Source organism: Chroicocephalus ridibundus, chromosome 15 (assembly GCF_963924245.1).
Source record: "Chroicocephalus ridibundus chromosome 15, bChrRid1.1, whole genome shotgun sequence".
NCBI lineage: Eukaryota > Metazoa > Chordata > Aves > Charadriiformes > Laridae > Chroicocephalus > Chroicocephalus ridibundus.
The window spans coordinates 2,950,135-2,972,060 of NC_086298.1; the positions used below are offsets into that span (position 1 = coordinate 2,950,135).

The 21,926-nt window shown below is 52.5% G+C and overlaps 2 protein-coding genes across 15 annotated transcripts in view; both read left to right on the forward strand.

Moving 5' to 3' along the window:
* CACNA1B (calcium voltage-gated channel subunit alpha1 B) overlaps window positions 1-14,283 on the forward strand; it is a 311,383-nt gene extending 297,100 nt beyond the window's left edge. For 8 of the 9 annotated variants that reach the window (XM_063353296.1, XM_063353297.1, XM_063353299.1 and 5 more), the window contains 7 exons: window positions 276-388; window positions 1,322-1,449; window positions 2,553-2,679; window positions 3,281-3,391; window positions 8,393-8,600; window positions 8,765-8,976; window positions 11,970-14,283. In XM_063353296.1, coding sequence (XP_063209366.1) covers window positions 276-388; window positions 1,322-1,449; window positions 2,553-2,679; window positions 3,281-3,391; window positions 8,393-8,600; window positions 8,765-8,976; window positions 11,970-12,506 — 1,436 coding nt within the window. In that variant the 3' untranslated portion in view covers window positions 12,507-14,283. The remainder of the gene's footprint in view (window positions 1-275; window positions 389-1,321; window positions 1,450-2,552; window positions 2,680-3,280; window positions 3,392-8,392; window positions 8,601-8,764; window positions 8,977-11,969) is intronic. The other variant, XM_063353305.1, reaches the window with a different exon arrangement.
* A 7,127-nt stretch (window positions 14,284-21,410) lies between these two features.
* The window catches only part of COL27A1 (collagen type XXVII alpha 1 chain), a 104,553-nt gene continuing 104,037 nt past the window's right edge, over window positions 21,411-21,926 (forward strand). For all 6 annotated transcript variants that reach the window (XM_063353225.1, XM_063353229.1, XM_063353227.1 and 3 more), the window contains exon 1: window positions 21,411-21,586. In XM_063353225.1, the coding sequence (XP_063209295.1) occupies window positions 21,493-21,586 (94 nt within the window). In that variant the 5' untranslated portion in view covers window positions 21,411-21,492. The remainder of the gene's footprint in view (window positions 21,587-21,926) is intronic.

Below are 21,926 nucleotides of genomic sequence, written 5' to 3' on the forward strand. Positions count from 1 at the left end.
GCTAGAGACAGGGGCCATCCTCCTCAGATGTGAAAGGCAGCAACAAGCAAAGATCTGAAGAAGCTGGTTTGTAACCTTTTGTTGGTCTTTTTTTCTTTCCTCCACTTTTCTGTGTCTGTTTTGCCTCGTTATTCTAATGTCGCCTCTTCTTTCTCCTTGTTTTTCACACCCATTTGTTGTTATTTCTTGTGCTCTTTGACTTATTCTTCTCTTCTCCTGATCCTTTCCCGTTCCTCGCCTGGACATCTCTGCTGCGTTTCACCGTCCTCTGACAGCTGATGAGATGACCGTGGGGAAGGTCTACGCAGCGCTGATGATATTCGACTTCTACAAGCAGAATAAGAACAGCAGGGAACAGGTCCACCAGCCGCCCGGGGGGCTGTGCCAGGTACTCAGCCCAAAGGTGCCATCGGTCCTCCCTCTTGGGCAGGCTCTTCTCCAGCGCTGGGGAGCTCTCGCCAGAGTCACTGGCGCGTTTCGTCCACAAAGTCTGGATGCTTCTCTAGGCAGGATTTGAAAATGCTGTCTCAAAAATGGAAACCGTTCCTGAAAGTCTCTGTCTCAAAGAAAATTAAAACAAACAAACAAAAAAAGTTTCAGTTGCCTTTTCCAGTAGGTCTGGAAAGGTCTTTTCTGAAAAACTCCAAGTGACATCTGGCAGTCTGTTTTCCTTTTTGGCAGTCCTGTTTTCAGAAGTGGCCTAGGGGCTGGGAGACACAAAAAGATTTCTTTGGGCCACCAAAGAATTCTTGAAAGCCAATGACAGTTTGGCTATAGAATGTTTAAGTTGCTTTTGGAAATGGGGATTATTCAAAATCATTTTGGCTCCAATAGAGTTGAAGATTCTTACAATTTCTTGAAAATATTTCCACACAGCTGCCTTGGGATTGAAACCCCAATGGTTTCCGATAGGACATGTACCCATGGATTTCAGGATGGTCACCCAGCTGGCCTCCAGCATGACTGATTTGTCTGTCTCACAGACGGGAGGCTACAGCAAATCCCGTGTCACAACGAGCCACCAAGGAGCACAAGCCCCTTTGGTCACATCAGTGTAGGAAACCCCTGCTGCGCTCTGGTGACCGGGGGAATATTTTGTCAGAGGGAAGGGGGATTGCAGCACAACTTTGGCTTGCGGAAAGCCGAGGGCAGCAAGTGTCCTTCAGCGCCTCTTACAGCTGTGGGAAGGCTGGGGTGTGCTTTCTGCTGGGCTGGTCTCTCAGGGTGACAAAGTGGGCTTTTTGTTAACTAGGAAAAGCACTGCAGCCCATCCTCTCCGTACACAGCTCTGTCTCTGACAACCTCTCCTTCTGCTTCGCAGCCCGGACCGGTGTCACTCTTCCACCCCCTGAAGGCCACTTTGGAGCAAACCCAGCCCGCGGCGTTCAACAACGCGAAGGCCTTCCTTCGCCAGAAAAGCTCAGCCTCGCTCAACAACGGCGGCGCATTGTGAGTATCCTGTCACCTCCCCACCAAAGCTGCAAGGTGGAGAAGGCACACGCTGGGTGTATGCATCAACCCCGAACACCGCTGTTCGGTTGCTCTGGTGGTGGGGCAGCTGGTGACACCAAGACCAACAGCCCCTTCGCGCCATGGCTGGGACAATTTCCCACCGGTGGGTACCAAAATGCCTCCATGGGGCTCTGCTTCCCACTGCTGCCTCGGGTGCAGTTCTCCAGACCTTCAGGTTTTCTTAATGGTCTCCTCTGAATCTTAGTTGGAGAGCCTTCCATTGTGGCTAGTTGTAAGTGTGAGTTTGCTTACAGGAATTTGGGATCGCTGCAAACCAATTAAACAAACACCAACCCACCAACCACCGCTAAAGTGAGTTCTTGGGAGTCAAAAAGTCCTTGGGAACAAAGTCATCCCTCAAGCTCATGGCACTTGGTAACAGCAAGGGCTCCTTGAGACTTTCCAGGACAGAATCTGGCTCTTTCTCTTTGGGCAAAATAATACCTCCACAGAGAGCTTACTAAACAGTTATAGTAACAGCGATCCCTAATCAATTCTCTATTTCCTGCTTTTCTTCAGATGACTTTCCTCTGGGTCACAAGGACTATGGATTTTTAGTGATAGACACCTGAAGTTTAAATGTCCCAAATAAGCCCAATGGGGAAACCAACGTCAGACTCAACAGTGAAACCCAGGGCCACCTGTATCACTGTGTGTCAGTGAATGTACTTCTGCGTGGCCACAGATGTGTTTGACCAATGTCTAACTGGTCTTGCATACGTAATTTGCCTGAAGTCCAAAATTCTTCATTCTTCTTCGTCAGAACTTAAGCCGCAGAAGTTGCTTTCCTTAGTTACTGAAAAATAATGTGATGGCGGGTTTGATTTCGTTGTTGCTCATGGGATCTTCAGGCTGGGTAGGGAGCGGCCCTGGCAAAACCCAGGGGACTTTATAGCTTCACCAGCAGCTGTGCCCGTCCTGCAACTCGTTTCACAAGCGAGAACTCAAAGGGTGTCTGAGTGGTCTACCTTCGTCACAATAAGGGCAGCAAAATCTCTTGGCAAAAGAGTTAATCTTTTTTCCTCTTTTTCTTCTGACAGGCCAGCGCCAGAGGGTGGGATCAAAGAGTCCAGTTCTTGGGGGACTCAACGCACCCAGGATGTGTTTTATGAAACCAGGACACCAGCTTTTGAACGAGGCCACTCAGAAGAAATCCCCATCGAACGGGTGAGCAAACAGGGTGAAGATGTGAAGAGCGGGTGAGATGAAGTAGACTTTAGAAATGCAGCACATTTTTACAAAGTTTAGAAAATGTTTAGAAAAAACAGGTGAAGACAGGGTGAAGTGCAGCAGGCAGTAGATCTGTCCCTTGAGACAAGCAGTGTTCTGGCTCTTACAATGCCTAGTTTGCTTAAACATTATGAAGAAAATCCAAATCTGGTAGCTTCTACAGTCTGACAGCTGTACATGTGGACGTGCTTTTCATGGAATTATGTGTCTGCTGTGATAGGTTACTCAAGGTTACCTCTTCCTAGTTGTCCCATTGTCCCAATCCCGTTGTCATCAGTGTACAAACTCAGACGAGGGGTTTCACGGGTCACAGCTGGGGCTCATTGCCATGGCTGGTGGAAGAGCTTGGCCCACTGTTGTCCTTGTTGAAGACAGCACTGTAGACAGAGTAGCCTCAGCACTCCACAGCTCTTGGCCTAGTTCCCATACTAGCATCTCTTCATAATTAAATCAAATTTAGCAGAAGCACGTTCAGATGATGGCTTCAAAGCTTGATGTTCATGTCCTTGCTACTGAAACTGTTTCTTGTTTCGATCAGGTGGTAGAAATGAGAGAAATCAGCCCCACACTTGCCAACGGAGAGCACCAACCAGGCCTGGAGAGCCAGGGGCGGGCGGCTTCCATGCCACGCCTGGCCGCCGAAACTCAGGTGAGCGAGGGAGGCTTTACTGGCGGTGGAAGGCTGAGAGTGGGTCAAGAACTCAGTATCTTCTCTCTGCTTGCCGTGTTGTTGGAAGCTTCTTGGGAATATTTGTTTTAAAAGATGTTTGCTGAACCTGGGGACAGGTAACCAGCCTTTGTGCTTGGATGGCAAGTGTTCGCGTCCTCGATTTTACTCATCCCTGGTTGCAGCAAGAAGCAACCCAGAGAAATCCTTCTGTCTGGGGAGCTAACTGATGGCTACCTACCCAAGGGTGTCTGTTTTGATTAACTGGGGACAATACTGTTTGCCAGCCTGGATTCCTGGAAGGCATATGTTTCCCGCTGGCAGTTGTGCCATCTATCCAGACAGACTGTCAAGGCACGCTCCTGCACCCGAGCCATAAAGAGAGCTGGAGACATGCTGGGATTCTCTTTGATCAATGTAGTAGGTACAAAAAATAGGAAGGACCCTGTGCCCGAAAGGCTGCGTTGAGACACTAAGAATTCTCACTGCTTTTTTTTTTTTTTCTTCTCTTCACGCAGTATTTAGCATATAGTATATTGTGAATTTGGTCAGTAAAATGTTGAGGATTTCCCTTGTTTAACTTCTTGTAAAGAAATCTCATCGCTAGAGTTGACTTTTACAGCCACCTGCGGATGCTAATTAGTGCGTAGGGTGTCGTGGTTTTCACAGATCATTTCTGGGTGTTTCACATGTTCGTTGCTGGCTTCTTGTCCCGGGTGCTCTCCAGCCACCATCCTGCCTCCTGTGTGTCAGAACGTCCTACCGCTCATGGTCGTGTCTCTCATTCAAAGCGCCTGATTCACGCGGTCAGGGATGAGCAGCCCGCGGTTGTGGGCTGTTTCCATCGCTCTCCACGGGAAGCAGAACGTAAAAAATACACTGCACCCGAAAACTAAAAGCCTGCGTGTTGCACGCACAGCAACAGCTCCAACAGATTTAATCGCTTTGCTAACGTGCTCGGGCTGGCACAAGCTACACTTCATCGGCTCGCAAATTTCCCAGCCGACTTCAGAAACAGCAGGGTTTGTATGAGAGCTGGGATTCTCTGCGTTATCGGGAACGCTACTCAACGTGCTTAATAAAAGCAACAGACCCCGAAGCAAACCCGTTCTCCCTCCCTTCCCCCTTCCCAGAACAAAGTTGTCCTTTATTCTAAGCCACGAGCAGCATCTTTCCTTCCAAGGCAACGCAGGCGGCGGCAGCACCGGCAGCAGGAGCCTTTCCTTGGGCAACTCCTCTCCGTTGCCGCGGGGTGTTTGCAGGAGCGGGTGTCTCCGGTGCCCCCGGGCACAGCTGCCCCGCGTCAAAGCTCCCTCATCTCCTTGTGAATCAGGCCCGTAGTATCTGAGCAGATCTAACCTCCTTTAATAACACAATGTTTGGGTGGTTGGAGCTTCAGCTGAATAACTGATCTACTTTCTGTGTGTGTCTCCCCCCTCCACCTTCCCTCTCACGTGCTGCTTCCGCTCCCCCCAAACTTTGAGTTCTTTACAACTCTTATTTACAATGTGTTCTGTTTCTGGATGTCTCCCTTTCTCTTTGCCCGTCATTCCCCTCTCTTTTTATGTTCCTCATTGTTTTTTTATTTTTTTTTTTCAAATATCTTCCTGCGCTTTCAATCTCACCTCCTGCCTCCCTCCCTCTTTGCTGCCCTCCTCCCCCATCACCTCCCCTCCCCTGTCGTCATCGTGTCTGCTGCACATCTGCCGTGATGTCTGACAATGGCTGTACTGTGGGGCTGCTTCAAATAATGTCTCTCATCTTGTCCGAATTGTTTGCAGAGGAGCAAAGCACGGTCACCTGGGAGTTACCTAGCAGTATGTAGTTTTGCACTAAGTTGTATCCTATTAAATTCCTGTTAAGAAATAATTAACCTTCCTTAACCCTTTACTTTTTTTTTCCCCCTCCTCTTTTGGAGTCCAATGTTGCACCGACGCGGCCGCTTATCTCTTTCCACTTTGCTGCAGTTCCCTCGATCCACAATTGCACGCCGCACGCTGTAATAGCAGGGGTTTTTTTGTTTGTTTGTTTTGCTTATTTATTTGTTTTTGTATGCCTTGTTGCACAGGAATTTAGGGAGTGAAAACAGTCGGTTTGGTAACGAAAAAGCAATTAGTGACTCTCTGCAGGGTTATGGTATATCTAGAGGCTTGCGGGGAGTGTGTGCATGCCCCGTGAACGTAACGAGAGCATTGTCGGGATTTATGGAAAGGGTATTCATTGCTTTGCCACTTCCCATTAGTGTCAGCGGGGACTTCTGTCCCTGGAATAAGCACAGAATCAGGTCTGAAGCCCAAAGAGAAATGTTCATTTCTTATCGATTTGGCTGGCTTTTTGTTGGGAAATCTGTGTAGCCTTCTTCCCGGCAGCTCCTTGGTGGATTTTGGAAATCTGGATAAGTGTTTTCAGCAGGAAGTATTTGCACTTTTCTTTTGCCCATCAGACCATCCAGTTTACAGGCCTCTCTGCCTTCCTCCATCTTCAGTCTCAACCCTAAGCAAGGAGGACAAACACAAAGCTCTTCGATATAATTTCTTGCCCACGCAACCGGGGCCACAAGAGGAGACAAAGGCAGCCCAGCACGGTCCTGCCGACGGCGCTGGTGCAGCCCCCGGGGATGTGCTGTGCTCCCCCCAGCAGTGTCTTCCTCCTGCCTCTGAGAAACCTCCCAGCTCCACTGGGAAGCACCAAAATTTGGGGAACTGCCTGTAAAAGAGAGCACCAAACAGAAATTCAGCCCAGACTGCACCTTTGCACGCAAGATAACCCGCCCGCGCCAGCCCGCGGGGAGGGAGAGCCGTTCTTTCCACTCAAAATAACGAGCAGAGCTGCGAAACCACTGGCTTTGCTTCGTGTAAATATCACGGGGCAACAGAGACCTGAGATTCGGGATAAGCAAACAAAATAGCACAGGCGGTAAAAATAATACAGGGCTCTTCGGAAAGGTTACAGTGAACAAAGTAAATGTTCTGCGAGAACTGTCGTTGGAGGCAGATATTGGATCGTGAATTCAAACAAGCGGCGGAGCTGAGGGACCGGAGGACATCCTGAGCTCCTTCCCCATCAGGCTGGACCACCATGTTCTGAGGTCTTTCCTCTGCCACGCAGCTTTGACGCAGTGGTAGACACAGGGAAACCTCCAGGGGATGGATGAAGCCCTGTCTCCACCACAGCTGGAGGCCAGCAGGGTGAAAGAGAATTACAGAATCACAGAATGGTAGGGTTGGCAGGGCCCTCTGGAGATCACCCAGTCCCACCCCCGGCCAGAGCAGGGTCACCCAGAGCAGGTGGCACAGGAACGCCTCCAGGCGGGGTTGGAATGTCTCCAGAGACGGAGACTCCCCCACCTCTCTGGGCAGCCTGTGCCAGGGCTCTGCCACCCTCACAGCAAAGAAGTTCCTCCTCATGTTGAGGTGGAACTTCCTATGCTCAAGTTGCAGTGTAACCAGCTACTGTATAGGAAGGACACGTGGGAATTGTCCTCATTTTCTGAGCGTTATACCTGGGGACTGGGCAGTAGGGAAGGGAAAGGCTGTGAGAATAGCTGTCCTGTAGTCCACTTGTCTTGGTTTCTGTAGACCATCTTTGTAAGGTTTTGAACCTCAAGGGAAGGGAGCAGAGTCTGGAGGTGCCTCTGGCACTGGGACTGGGCCCAGCAATGCCCGTGGGAGGCTGCGTTACTGTGCTCAGTGTCCAGGTGTTTGGCCACAAATGATTTGAAAACAGCAATAGCAAACGCAAGTAGTCATCTTTGGAGGTGTCCTACTAGAATTGCAGGACATACGTGCTATCCTGCTTGTCCCAGCCATAAGGGCTTCAAGGAGCGATGATGGGACAAGAGAGGTTTGACGGGAGTTTTCTTCAATTGCAAGGAGACAGAAGTAATTTCTCAGTGGCTTGGCCTGTACCTTGCCCACTTATTCCCAGTTTTTCTCCCTCTTCCTTAGGGCAGTGATCATCCCCCTGTACTCGGCACTGGTGAGGCCCCACCTCGAGTACTGCGTTCAGTTTTGGGCCCCTCGCTACAAGAGGGACATTGAGGTGTTGGAGCGTGTCCAGAGAAGGGCTACAAAGCTGGTGAGGGGCCTGGAGGACAAACCTTATGAAGAACGACTGAGGGAGCTGGGGTTGTTTAGCCTGGAGAAGAGGAGGCTGAGGGGAGACCTTATCACCCTCTACAACTACCTGAAAGGAGGTTGTAGAGAGATGGGGGCTGACCTCTTCTCCCTGGTGACAAGTGATAGGACGAGGGGAAACGGGTTCAAGTTACGTCAGGGGAGGTTTAGATTAGATATTAGGAAACATTTCTTCACTGAAAGGGTTATTAAACATTGGAATAGGCTGCCCAGGGAGGTGGTGGATTCACCATCCCTGGAGGTGTTTAAAAAAAGGATAGATGGGGCACTTAAGGACATGGTTTAGAAGTGGCTCTTGTCAGGGTAGGCTAAAGGTTGGACTCGATGATCTTAAAGGTCCCTTCCAACCTCAACAATTCTATGATTCTCTCCATGTGATGCCCAGCAACGCTTTCATGCTTTCCTCTTCGGAGTTGCTTCGGGATGACCCCATGCCCTGAAGCAGCTTTGGGTGAAACTAGTCTTGGAGAATTATCTTTGCGAGGCGCTTGGCTCCTGTGCTGCCCTGTGTCCCTGCTAACCTACCGCTGACTCCCGTGAGCGCTGTGTTTGGTGTGAAGTGCTGCATCTCGCTCCGCGCCCGTGGTACCTGTGGATTGGCACTCTGCTAAAAGCAAAGCCCATTTCAGCAAATGGAGATCACGTTTGCTCCTCAAATTGAGCACTCAACCTACCATTCCACAAGTCCTTCTGCCCATTCCAGTTTTACCCAGTTAACCATTTTTCTCCTTCCCGTCCTTCCCCCTTTCTCTTACTGTATAACCCTCCCCATGCTGGGAACCAAGCAGCTGAGGACGGTGCAGCGCCTGCCCTCACCCTTCTCCATGTCCCTCCGTCTGCCTTGCAGCCCATCCCGGACACCAGCCCCATGAAACGCTCCGTCTCCACGCTGACCCCGCAGCGCCCTCACCCCATGCACCTCTATGAATATTCCTTGGAGCGCATGCCGCCGGAGCAAGGGCATCACCACCATCACCACCGCTGCCACCGGCGGAAAGAGAAGAAGCAGAAGTCCTTGGACAGGTCCCCGCATCAGCTGGCCGATGGAGAAGCTGGTAAGCGCCTTACAAACAAGGATTTGTCCCTTGTCCTCCTCCCTTCAGGATGCCCAGCATCATCTGATGTGATTTGGGGTCCCGTCTGCATCGAATGACCTCCCTGCCCCAAACTTGGGAGTTCCTTTCACGTTGGTGACCCCCAACCAATGTTATTCTTTCAGTGGCCCAGTCTGGTGAGTCTTCTTCCAAGGACAAGAAGCAGGAACGCGGCCGGTCCCAAGAGAGGAAGCAGCACTCTTCCTCCTCCTCCGAAAAGCAGCGCTTTTACTCCTGCGACCGCTACGGCAGCCGGGACCGTTCTCAGCCCAAGTCTGCCGATCAGAGCAGGCCCACCTCACCCAACGGAGGGCCGGAGCAAGGTCCACACAGACAGGTGAGGAGATGCAGGGTGGGAAAAGAGCCCTAAGGTCTTCCAGGGATGTACGCACCTTTTCTATGCTTCGCTTAAAATAAAGGAGACTGAATGGGGAAGGAAGGCCAGGCAGTAGGAGATCACAGAATGGTTTGGGTTGGAAGGGACCTTAAAGCTCATCCGGTGCCACCCCCTGCCCTGGGCAGGGACACCTCCCACCAGCCCAGGTTGCTCCAAGCCCCATCCAACCTGGCCTTGAACCCCTTCAGGGATGGATAAAGCCATTGAGGTCCTGCGTTTGCTTCACATGCAAAATAGGGATGGAAATGTCACTTGGTGACCCATTAGTAGCCACCTAGAGAGTGAATGACTCCAGACATCTCGAAGAGACCCCACTGCCAAGGACACTCTCGCTTATGGTTCCACCAGGGCTTATGAGAGACCTGAGAACTGACAGCTGTTGATGCTGGTGGAGAAAGCGTATCTGAGCCAAGGCAGACTGGTAGCATGGAGTGGGACTTGGGCAACTGAGCTGAACCGTTCCCCTGCTTGTGTTGATCCAGCACCTACTGCTGCCCCGGGCACAAACATTTGGTGGTTGCCAAAAAAATCCTTACCATGGCGGTACAAGCCAACCTAACCCAGTATGGGGGACTCCAGACAGCCAGAGTTAGAGCCCAGGGGAAGGATTTAAATGACGAGGCTTCGGAGTGTCCCACTAGGTGCAAAATGAAGCAGTTTTTGGTCTCCTTACCCTGGCCCGTGCCTTTCTGCGTCCCCGCGTGGTCCTTAGCAGCATCCAGGCTGCAGCAGCAGAGGCCGTGAGCTGCGCTGAGTGCTCAGGGGCTGCTGGGGACACCCAGGGCACGGGACAGGCTTTGCACTGTCCTCCTCAGCTGGGACCGGACGGGACATCGCTTTAAGGGCTGATGCTGCGTGTGGCCATAGAAAGAGCAGCCCAACAGGTCTCCTCCCTCTTTCGTTGCTGCGGTCCCCGACTGGCCCGTGTCTGGTTTTTCAGATGAGTTTGTCTTTCCATTTCTTGATTTCTCCCTCTGCTTGGAGAGGCAGGAACATGGCGCTAATTTTTAACATGGTGTCTCTCCTTTCTTGCACGCTCAGCTTACTAGAACTTCAAATATCACATGTTTTTGTTTGTTGTTTTTATTTGGTTTTTTTGTTTTTTTTTTTTAAATTAAAACATGAAAACCTTCCCGTAGTTAACAGACCATCAGCGTTAGGGCATCAGCTGCCCTGTATAAACCTGTTTCCCCAGTTCCCCTCACGTCCGTATTGTCCTCCCGTGTGGGTTTAGTAAGGCAAGGCACAGAAAGCCTGATGTATTTTCTCCACTCGCGTGTTGTTTGCTCCGAGTGGAGCTGCTAATACATCCCCTGGTTGTTCTGAAAAAAAAAACAAACCCAAAACGGATTAAAATAAATAGCCAAAGCAGCATATCGCTTCTGTCCCGATGAGCTGAAGCCCCTTGTCTTAATAAGGTGTCTGCGAGAAGCTCCGTCAGTCCGTTTCCTGCACGATTTTGGCTCCATAAGGAGGTGCTTGTTGTTAACTCTCAAGTATTTTCTTTGTTAGTCGGTCCCTCTCCTTGGGAGACGCAGCTCTTCCCAGGAGCCCTGAATATACCAAAAAGGAGACGCGGGTACCTTCAACCTGGGCAGCTTCACCCTGCCAACAAGGTCGCTCCATCCCAGCTAGAGCCAAGCCAAAAATCAGGACAGGTTCGGTTCGGGGGGGGAAAAAAAAAAAAAAAAAAAAGGTCCTTTGGAGTTGGTTTGGGTTTATTTTTTTTTTTTTAATGCAAAAAGAAGAGACGAGAAAACCAAGCCACGAACGTTTTATTGTGGGTCAACTCACAATGCGGTGTTTGACACCCCCCCCCCAAAGAAATGTGGTGCATCTTCTGTGGGTTACCTCAGTTTCCTTTTCAGTGCAGGTGAATTGTTAAATAGAAATCCCATTTCGCGATGAATGTGGGAAAAACATATTATTTATTTATTTATTTATTTTTAAAACGAGATGAAACTTCTTGGAATTTCAAAATGCTCCCTGTCTCTCTGGAACTTGAAGGATTTGTAAAATGCACTTGCGGGGCTTTTCGTGTACCGCCCTGGGAGAACGTAAACAGAAATGCCAAAACAAGGGCTCGTTCCTTTCGCTTATGGCATTTTTTTTTTTAACTTACTGTAGTTTAGCTCACTCCCACGTGTCACTATTAGTAACCCCGGCAGCTGCCAGGCTCTTCTACCACTGAAAAACCAGATGCGCAATATTACAGAGGAGAAGGCGGCGAACACATTTTTAAGGGACTTGATAGTTAAAGGCCGTCCAAAAAAGCTTTTCCTTGTTGTTTTTTTCAGAGAGCGCCTATTTAATCAAAATACATTTCAGTCCTAAAACTCCCAGAGACCGGTCTGCCCCCAAAATCCTCCTTCCCCATCACCCAGTTCTGCCCACAGAAAACGATCCCCAAACATCAGCCTTCGCAGCCGGCGGGGGGAAGTTGTGCAAAAATCCTCCCTTAAAGCAGAGTGCGCTGTTTTGCAAAACTGTATTTGCCAAAAAAAACCAAAACACAAAAAAACAAACCCCACAACACACCATAGTTTTTTGCGCTGCTCCCCGCCCAGTTTCAGGTAAGGCGCATGTCCAGCCTGTGTATGACGCGGGTGCCTTCCCCCCCGGACAGTGTCCCCTTCTGTTGGAGCCGTCTGCCAGTTTGCGTCCTACCGATGCTCTGATCCTTTCTGTTCTTATTTACCGCTCGCAGAACTTTAGTTCTCCGGCCCTTTACATCTCGTGTTGACTGATTTCTCGAGAACCTCCTTCCCCTGACTGTGCTTGTCTAAACTCTCTCTTTTTTGCTTTTCTTTCCTCTTGTGACTTGTCTCTCCCTCCTGTTGCTTCTCCTTCTGTTTTACACCTGCCTGCCTTTGTGTTCGTCTGGTGTTTCCCTTTTTTATTTTTTGATTTGCTTTGTTCCAATTTTTATGTAGGGCAGTGGTTCAGTTAATGGGAGCCCCTTGCTGTCGACATCTGGTGCTAGTACCCCATGCCGGGGTCGGAGGCAGCTCCCACAGACTCCCCTGACCCCACGTCCCAGCATCACTTACAAGACCGCTAACTCCTCGCCCGTGCACTTCACCAGTTTCCAAACCGGCCTCCCCACTTTCTCCCCGGGACGCCTGAGCCGCGGCTTGTCCGAGCACAACGCGCTGCTGCGCGGGGACCAGCAGCCGCCCCCGCCGGCGGTGGCCCGCATCGGCTCCGACCCCTACCTGGGCCACCGCGAGGACGCCGACAGCCCCTACCGCGCCGTGCCGGAGGACACCCTCACCTTCGAGGAGGCGGTGGCCACCAACTCGGGACGGTCCTCAAGGACTTCTTACGTCTCCTCCTTGACCTCCCAGTCTCACCAAATCCGCAGGGTGCCCAACGGCTACCACTACACGCTGGGGCTCAACACGGGCCCCGGGACTGGCACCAGAGGACGGAGTTACTACCACGAAGCCGACGAGGACGACTGGTGCTAGCGGCGTGGCGAAACCCTTCAAGGTGTGCGCGTTTAAAATCGATGAGTTTTATCATCTGGAAGGCTGTGCGCTCCCACGCGAGAACTGCTCTGCCCCCGAGGCCGGAGACACTCCTGCAGCCTCTCTCTTCTCTTTTTCTTTATTTTTTTTCTTTCTTTTTGGTTTTTGTTTTTTGGTTTGGTTTGTTTTTTTTTTTTTTTTTTTTGCACTAGACAAATGGAGGAAGAAGGCTCCCTCCTCAGGGGAAGGGTGGGGGAGGGAGCGCATCTCTCTCCCCCTCTCGCCCGCCTCCCCACTGCCTTGTCTGGTTCAAAGACACGCAGCAGATGCCAAATCCGCGACACGCGTGAGAAGCCGAGAGAAGAGCGGTCCTCAAACCTCCCACGGCGGAAAAAGCAGACTGTCGATCCTTTTCGAGATTGGCGCAGGTTTTGTTGGGCTCTTTCTTAATTAATTTATTATTATTGTTATTACTATTACTCTTTCCCCCGGTCAGGGTGGGAGTCGGGGGTTGCAAACGGACACAATCCGGGAACAAAGATTGCACCCGCGTTTTATCTCGTTTGACCGCTAAGAAGGAAGAGATCTACCCAAGAAACTGGGAGAGGAGAGACGCAGACTGGAACAAAGGACGGTCCATTGGGACTTGATGTTCAGCCACAGCAATCCTTGGCGGCGGAGCCAGCGCCACCCCTCAGAGCCGGGACTCTGCCCTGCCACCGCTGCCCTGTGGATCTCTTTGATTTTACTCACCGCGTCGGGTCCTTCACTCTGACACACGACAAAGCCACAAGCGAGCTACTTTGTAAGGACTGTTTCCTTGCTGCTGAGACTTTTCTTTCCGTCCCTTCTCTCCTGTCGACCGCAACACGCCCTCACTGTTTTGTCTTGTTTACAATATAAGCTTGATTTAGCAAAAAAAAAAAAAAACAACTTAAAAAAAAAAAAAAATCCAGAAAAAAAAAAAAGAGGAAAAAGTGTAGGCGTGAGAAGAAGAAATGTTATTGGTTTTATATCAAGCTATTAGATAGAACTTTAACTTTTCATTGTGTGCATTTTTGTAAATTGTACAGTAAAAAAAAAAAAAAAAAAAGAAAAAAAAATACTCTTTATGTAGAGAATTAGTCCAATTGTCATTCCAGGTCCCACCGTTTCTACCGAATGCTCCAGTTGTTCACTACTAAGTGCCTAACCTTTGAAATCTTTCACAGCGACGATGCAACCTCTTGCTGCGATGGCCGGGGCGAGCGCGGGGAGGGCAGGAGGGGAGGGAGGGCAGGGCCATGGGGGGAGCCGCTCGTCCCGCCGCAGGGTCCGTGCTGCACCCACCGCCCCGCCTCGCGTTACCGGGCAGCGTATTCCAGGACCAGGTTGGAAGCTTACAGTGGGGAAGGCAAACACGCTTTGGGGTCGGTTCGGGTTTCGTTGGCCTTTATTTGGTTTTTTTTTATTTATTTATTTTTTCAAAATATGCTTTTGCCGGTGGGAGGGGAGTGACGGCAGCAAACGAAACCGGCCTTTTCTCGTTGACCGGTGGTGAGGTCCCGCGGGAGAGACGCGGGCGGGAAAGGACAGCATCGGCAGAGATGCTCCTGCAGGAGAAGCAGCGCCTTTCACTCGGCGTGTCGGGTCGCAGTTGGGCCGCGGCGAGAGCTCTGGCCCCGTGCCGCGGGCGCACGACTGGTGTTGAGGGGCAGTTGGAGAGGGGTCTTGGTTTTATTGCCTGCTAAGAAAAGGTTTAAAAAAAAAAAAAAAAACAAAAGAAAAATAAGCAAAACCTCTAACTCTGATTCTCAGGGATGAGATTTGTGTGTTCTTGCAACGACTCCTGTGTTGGATGGTTTCCTTCTCACGTGCCCCTGTGGGTTTCTGCACGTTGAGCCTGGGAAAGGGGCGCAGGCGACGTGCTGGTGGGGAGGGAGCGCAGGAAAAGCCTGGGCCGGACCCTGCGTCCCTGGGTCTGATGACGCTCCTTCGGGGCACGGGGCGGCCAGAGGACGCGTAGAACACTGGCAAAAGGCTGATGGAGGGAGGGTGGGAGGTGCCAGCCGAGCGCATCACTGAAAATGCTGGTAGAAAGGAGAAGAGTGTTGGACAGATGAATTTTTTTAGAGGATCTATCAAGCTCCAGAGCTGTGAACCTTCTCCAGGCGATGGCTTAGGACGGGTAGAGATCCCGCCGGCCCCTGGTGATCCGTTTTGTCGCCGGGGTATCGGACGCTACCAAAACGCTCAGGAGGTCTCTCGTGCTCTCAGCAAAAGCCTTTCAGCTCCAGGCGGGGAGCGGGCTGCTGCAGGGTGGTTCTTCACATCTCCTGTAGCTCTTCTGTTGAGGAAATTCAACCTGTTTTCGTTTCCTTCTGTGCTTTCTGGGTTGGGTTTTTTTGTTTTTTTGGTTTTTTTTTGATGTGTTACGAAATAATAACCTCTGGCCAATCTCATCCCTGGGTTCCGCTAAAGGCTGACTCCTGTCTCTATCTCTGTCTCTGTATCTATGTGCACTTTGAATAAAGGAGGTGCCAGAGGTCCGCCCTGGGTACGGGCTGTGCTTTGCAAACGGAGGGCTATGCAACAAGATGACACGTTCGGAAACACATCCGAACCCCCCCACCCCCCCCCCCCCGCAAGTCAGACAGACCTTCATCCATTCTGTAGCTTTATCTGCTGGATTTCCCTGTTTCAGGCTTCAGCATGATTGTGACCAAATGTTTTATACATTTTATTTCCTTTTTTTTTTTTTTTTTCCTTATATGAAGGCACAAACACTTTATTTGAAATTTTAAAGACGACGTGACTATTTTACTCCAGGAAGTAAAGGAGAGGCGGGGGGGAAAGCAGTCTCTCTGACAGTGCATGCAAACATTGTACCCACACCGGCGAGCTCAAGAGATGTCTTTCTGTAGCTGAATCATTTTCGCCTTCCCCACCCCCCCGGCCCCACCTCACTCCGCTTTTCCCCTTCCTCTCCCGTTTTCTCCCCGCGGCCCCACGGGAAGACACCCCCGGGACGCGCGCAGCCAAGGGGTGGCCTTGGGGCACCCCGATCCTTGGGCAGACGGCGGAGAAGACGCTCACGTTGTCTAACCCTCCGCTCGCCTCGCAGGGGACGGGGACGGCGACAGACGAGCCTGACCCGCAATTGTCCATCCCCCCTCCCTCCTCCCCCTCCCTTTTATTTCCAGCCTCTCCGCTCTCTCTCCTCTCTCTCCAACGCGTACATGATATTCCCAAGAATCCTCATAGTGAGTTGCCAAACTTGAATTGCACCGATCAGTTTTTCTGCATCCAGAACCAGTCTCGTAGTGGCTGTACTTTGAATAAGTAATGTTTGCATGTAAAATATATACATATATACATATATATAAAAAGTATGTGCATGGAAAATGTTTATCTTCGTACTTTTTTGATACAATGTATTCATCAGTTGTTAATTTTTAATTATATTTGATATAAATTCCGGGGGGGGGGGGGGAAGGGGGGGAGGCGGGATTTGTTGCAAAACTTTATATTTAAAAAAAAAACGGTGTTAAAAATTATAAAATTTCCAAACCATGCAACGCAAGCGGAACTTTACCCAAAAAAAAAAAAAAACAAACAAAAAGGCGGGGGGGAGGTGGGGGGGGGGGAGAAGAAAAAAAAAAGGTTCTGTGATTGCCTAGTTTGCTGCCTGAGTAATATTTATCAGCCAAACTTTGAATTCTGCAGTTGTTTCTACAATTACATTTTGTATGAAGCAAAGTCCTTGAATTAAAATAAAAAACTTAGCAAAAAAAAAAAAAAAAAACCCACAAAAAAAAACACAAACAAAAAACCAAACCTTACAAATTCCAAGACGGTGTGTGCAGTGTGCCTAGTGACCGGGAGACACCCCCCCCACCCCGCCACCCCGAGAGCATCCTCCCGCCTGGCTCGGAGAGACCCGCGGGAGGCAACTTGGCTTGGCCACCGCGTTGAGCGATAGCCCCCTGAGCTCCGGTGGGAAACCGGGTTTCGTTGAGCCCGAATTGGGATGCCGTAAGAAATTGGCCGATTCTGCGTTTGTTTCCGTCGAGGTTTCGCAGATGCTCGGGCTGAGCAGGGAGCTGGTTGCAAATTTGCCTTTGTAGGGTGGATCCAGTGCGGAGATTACGGTTCCTGGAGTCCAACAGGCAGCAAAATCGCGTCATTTGAGGGTTACAGAGAACCCCAGCAGTGCTTGATGCCTTCCAGGTTTTTAACAGAGGGATGTTTTCTTGCTGACGTGCAAAAACGTTGGCTGGGCGGCTCCGTTTGGAATGAACCCGTGTTAAAGCTTGAACCCATCGCCAAGTGTCCTTGGCCCTCGGGTAGGCATGGATGTGGAAATCGGTAGCACGTGGGGTTGGATTGGTGTCAGGAGTCTGCCACGTGCCCAGGGCAGGCTGCGGCACTTGTACAAATAAAATTATTAATAATAATATTACTTGCCGAGGGCACCTTGAAGTTCCTACTCCCAAGGCTGGCACTGAGCAGAAGAAAAACCCAAGGTCTGTTGGTAGACGAGGGAGGAACTTTTCGTTTCTTTGGATAACTGGAGAACCGCCTGCCTTCCCTCCCAGGGGGAGAAATCCCCTGCTTGAATCGCCTTTAGCAGGGGGTGTTGTTGTGACACTTCGGACGATGCCAAGGACTCTCCAAAAAATTGAGAGAAATGATTAGCGCGTGGAGAGCACTGCAGAAGGGAGGGCCATCGCATTTTTGCATTTTTGGGTACTGTTCAAAGCACAAGGTCTATTTTAGTATTCAACTCTTCTTCTTCTTCTCTCTCGTTGCATCTTTTTTCTGTGATGAGACCGCCCAAGGTCCCACCTGAGATTCGGGTGTCGCGTGAAATGCCGTACGCGCAAGGAAAAGCTCTTTTCCCTCCTGAGCACCGGTTCAGGCCGTAGCATGGGAAGAAAATGGTTTTGCTTGAGGTCACGTAGCAAGTTATTAGCAAAATGTGGAGCAGAATAACTTCTCCTGGCTTGCAGTCTGGGCAGGGTTTGGGTTTCTTGGGTGAGGCAACAGTGGAGCACGGGGGAGAAGAGTAGGATTCTTATTCAATTTTTAAGATATCCGGAACGAACGGGAGGAACGGAGATTTCTGAATGTGTCTGAGCGGCGTACAAGGGGAGGTTTGAAAACTAGTGCGAGATTTGCAAATCAATGCAAATCAGAGACGCCGGTGGCATCGGCTCCACCACAACCACCCGGGGAGCTGCAACCTGCCTGGAGGACCTGGGGCCGAGCAAGCTCTCCCCTCCAGACGAGTGTCGCAGAGCCGCTCCAAAACCAGCGTACAATCCCAGATGCCTTCTCAATCCTAAAAGCCTTTTGGGGGCTTTCTGCCCCCTTTTTTTTTTTTTTTGTTTTCTTCTTTATTTTTTCTTTCTTTCTCCTTATTTCAGTTTGTATTCCTTTGGGCCGTGAGACCACCCACCCGACAGCTTCTCAGGGAGCGCCTGAGTCCTGGCGCGAAGGAGGTGGCGAAGGAGGGATCCCCACCACCGGACTCAAAGCACCTCCCGTGTCCAAGACCTGGGAGCTGAAACACCCGATTTTTCTTCGCTTTTGAGTTGAGCGGAACTCCACAAAACGGCTCTTTTTGTACCTTGTCCCCAGCGCCACCGGGTTCTCACAGCCGGTTTTTCATGCAAAGCTGCTGTTTGCAGGAGGTCTCCTCCCCGCAGAGACCGCGACGTTTTTGCTCCTTCTATCTCCACTCCCAGCCCGGTGGATGAAATCTGGGCTTCGGCTCAGCATTTCCCAGGACAGCACCCCCGCGCCTCCTTTTACCGTTAGGGGGTAGCATTTTCAGGCTTTTTCTATTTTCTAGGGAAACAAAAAAAAAATGGGAAAAAAGGCCGATTCATCTCCCCTTGCCACCCTTTGAGGGTCATTCCCTGAAGTCTTTGTCCTAGGATGCGGAAAGCTCGGGGTGAAACGCTGAATACACCCGAGTTCGAGCGGTTCAGGTAATTTGGCCTTTTATATTCCCCGGAGCGTGAAACCCCAGCATCATCCGGCTCATTCCCTGTTCCAGCCACGTTTGCAGACGGTGCCCCTCCTGTGCACCCTCCAAGGCGATGAATCGCTCGTCCCAGTGGAATTCAACCCCCTCGATCAGCCCTGAGTCAATCTCCTGAGGCTTTCAGGGAGGTGGAAAGCACCGCCTTCGGAAAGCGCCCGATCGGAATAACGAGCCTCAACGCCGCACTGTCCCTCAGCACGCGGCAAAACATTCTGCAAAATATTTCGCTGGGTTTCCAGCTTCATTGGATGAAAAAAAGGAAACGGAGACACCTCCAGGGGACCAAATTGCGCAGGGTCACCCAGGGAGCGAACGCAGACGGGAGGACAAGGTTCTCCTGAGCTTCCGCAGGTTACTCTCTGCCTCCTTCGTGCCTCCGTGTTTTGAATCACTGATATTTTATTATTTTTTTTTACATCCACAGGCTCCTAGTAGGGTGCTGGTGGGGTGCCACTGGGAATCTGGCACCTCACTGGTGGGTGCGTTGGTTCGTCGGCGGGAATTCAAAGCGCAGGAGCAATAAGAAAACCGACGAAAGGTTGCGGGGGCGGGGGGGGTGACTTGCGGCCGTAGCTGAGAGGAGCTCTGGGCAGTGCTGGGAGAAGGGGGGGGGGGGGCTCCGATAAGGCTGCGCAAATATTCGCGGGGGGTGAACTCCCGAGGCGGGGGAGTCAGCGGGAAGGAGCTGCTGAGGCTGTTTGGGAAGGGGGGGTCGGAGCAAAGCGGCTCGAACTGATGGAAACACCAGCATCCAGCCCCTTCGCCGAGGAAGCCTGGGACGTGCTGGTGGAGCAGAGCTGTGTTCCTTCAAAGAAAAGAGTATCAATAACCGTAATTTATTCATTTTATCCTCATCTCCACTTGCTGTCGTTGCTCTGAAACAGAATATCCCAGCGTTGGCTTTGTCTCCGTCTGTTTTTATTATGTCTCTGTTTCTGGCTGCCTTTTCTCTGCCCAGTACGGCACAAACAGAGGAGGAGGAGGAGAAGGAGGAGGAAAAGGCATGGTCCTTGTCCAGCTACTCCTGCACAAAAGTCTGAAATACCCCCAGGGGTATAAAACCCCATTTTCTTGCAGGAGGCTGAGGAGGGGAGTGGATGTGGTTGCGTTACGGGATTCAGCAAAATGGTAGCACATTTAAAAAGATGAAGCTGAGCTGAGCCGACAGCACTGTGGCAGAATAAATGCCTTCTACAAGGTGTTTTTCCCTTCTCACGGAGTGGAGAGTGTTTAAACGACCTGGTTCTGTGGGTAATCCACGTAAAAAACCCTCCCCCTGGGGTGGGAGGGTGGTATGTGAAGGGAGAGGAGGTCTCGGCACTGCGAGGCGGTTGCACGTCCCACCGCAGGGACCGGCTGCAGGACAGAGCCAGGAGATGCGACGGGAGACGTGCTGCTGCTGGGACAGAAGGTCACAGCCGTGGAAATCAATGGGATTCAGCTACACCTGAGCAAGGAAAGCCAAACCCGCGTCACATGCTGTTGACAAATAAAGTCCCCTACGCGGCAAAGCAAACGACTCCTTGAGTGTCTCCGACCTTCATTTCCTTGGCAAGCTGAGTCAGTGCCTGGCAGGGGAAGGGCCTGGAAACGGGCAGAGGGGGGTGAGAACAGCACCTTCGGCACCCGGCTGGGCTCACGTATCAAGCAGCAATCGGAATCTGGAGAGAGGAGCTTACAGAAGTCCCATTTCCCACCACAGCCGTGGTGCGGTGTTCGTCCGAGCAGCCAGGTGACACCACCGGGCGCTTGAGCTTCTCCTGGCAAGGGACACCCACCTGGACGCAGGCGGGTCTGGCTGCCCCTCGCTGACGGTTCCCGTATTTTGGGGGGGGTCTCTGGGTGACCGCTGCAGAGAAAATACTGGCAACAGACTGGGAGTGAGCCTGCTGCTTCTGTGGGCCTGAGCCAAAACCCCCCAAAGGGCTTCTGCGAGCTCCCAGGGCTTTGTCACACGAGGCAGAGCGGTGCTGGGAAGCGTGCGGCCCCGGCGGCAGGGTCTGTGCTGCTGGTGACAGCAGGGAGTTTGGCGCGTAGCACGGAGCGGGGTCTGCCGTGGGGCAGTGCTCGTGCAGGGCACCGCGCGGACGTGGGGCTCTCTGGGGTGGTGACCGGGGAAACTGGCTTTTGGGGTGTCTGTCTGCGAACACCTTCCGTTGCCACGCTGCTGTGAGCGGTGTGAGGGCTGGGCAGGACTGAGCCGGGTGAGATTTAACCCACAGAATGCCGAGAAGGGGGTGAACTGGCCCAGACTCTGGCTAAGGAGGGGGGGGTTGAGCCCAGAGGCCCAGCACAGCTTTCCCAGGGGCGTTGGGGTCCTTCGCTCACCCCGAAACGCCCCGGCAGGAGGCTGCTACGTCCCATCACCCTGTGGGAGCAGGATCAGGGACACCCCCCCCGGGGGAAGCAGCATGCCGGGGGGGGCAAAGCACCCCAAAAATCACTTGCAGCAAGTTATTTGGGGGGGTGTGTGGGGGTGTCTCCTTTACCTATGGAGGCCAAACCAGCAGATGCGGGGGGGGGTCACTAACCCCTGCAGCACCCAGTTGAGGTACAAGTGTGTGTTACCCCATACAGCTCAGCACACACCGGGGGAGGGGGGGGGAGGCCCCCCTCCAAGCCCTGCAGCGCTGGGGGGCGTTAGAAGTGGGTATGATTTTTTATTTTTTTTTTTTTTTGGGGGGGGGATTAACCCCCGCCCCACTGTCAGGAATGCGTGCTCCCCCTTTAGAGGTGGGTGCGGGGATGGGGGCAGAGGGAAGGGGGTGCCCCCCCGCCCCCCCCAACTCCCCAAACCCCGCAGGGTGCGGGGGGTCCCCGCAGCGCCGGGCGGGCCGGGGCGGAGCGGGGCGGGGGCGGGGGCGGCGGGGCCGTGCCTGCCCCGGCGGCGGCGGCGGCGGCGGCTGCGGCGGCGGGGCCGGGCCGGGATGCGGCGGGGCCGGCACCGGGCGCAGGATGCGCTGCGGGGCGCTGGCGCTGCTCTGCGCCCTCCTGCCCCTCTGCCCGGCGGGGCTGAACCCCCCCGAGCCGGGATCCGGGCTGCACGCAGGTAAGGGCGGCGGGACGGGGAGGGGGGAGGCTGGGAGCGACCCCGGGGAGAAGGAGTGGGGGGGTCCCCACACTAAACCTCCCCCCTCCGGCCCCCGCGGGAGGTCGGCTGGGCATCGCGGCGCCCCCGCCCCCCCCCCCAACTCTCCGCCGCCCCCGGGCCGGGATGATGCTCGGCGCGGCGGTCCCCGCTAGGATGCAGTGTTAGCCCAGGGCTGCAGCCCCCGCAGCGGGGAAAGCGGCTCGGAGCTCCCCCCCGGTCCCCGCCAGCGGCCGGAGTTCGGCTGGGATGCGGCGGTGGGTGCCGCTGTGTTGGGGGGAACCCCCGGCACCCCGGCCGT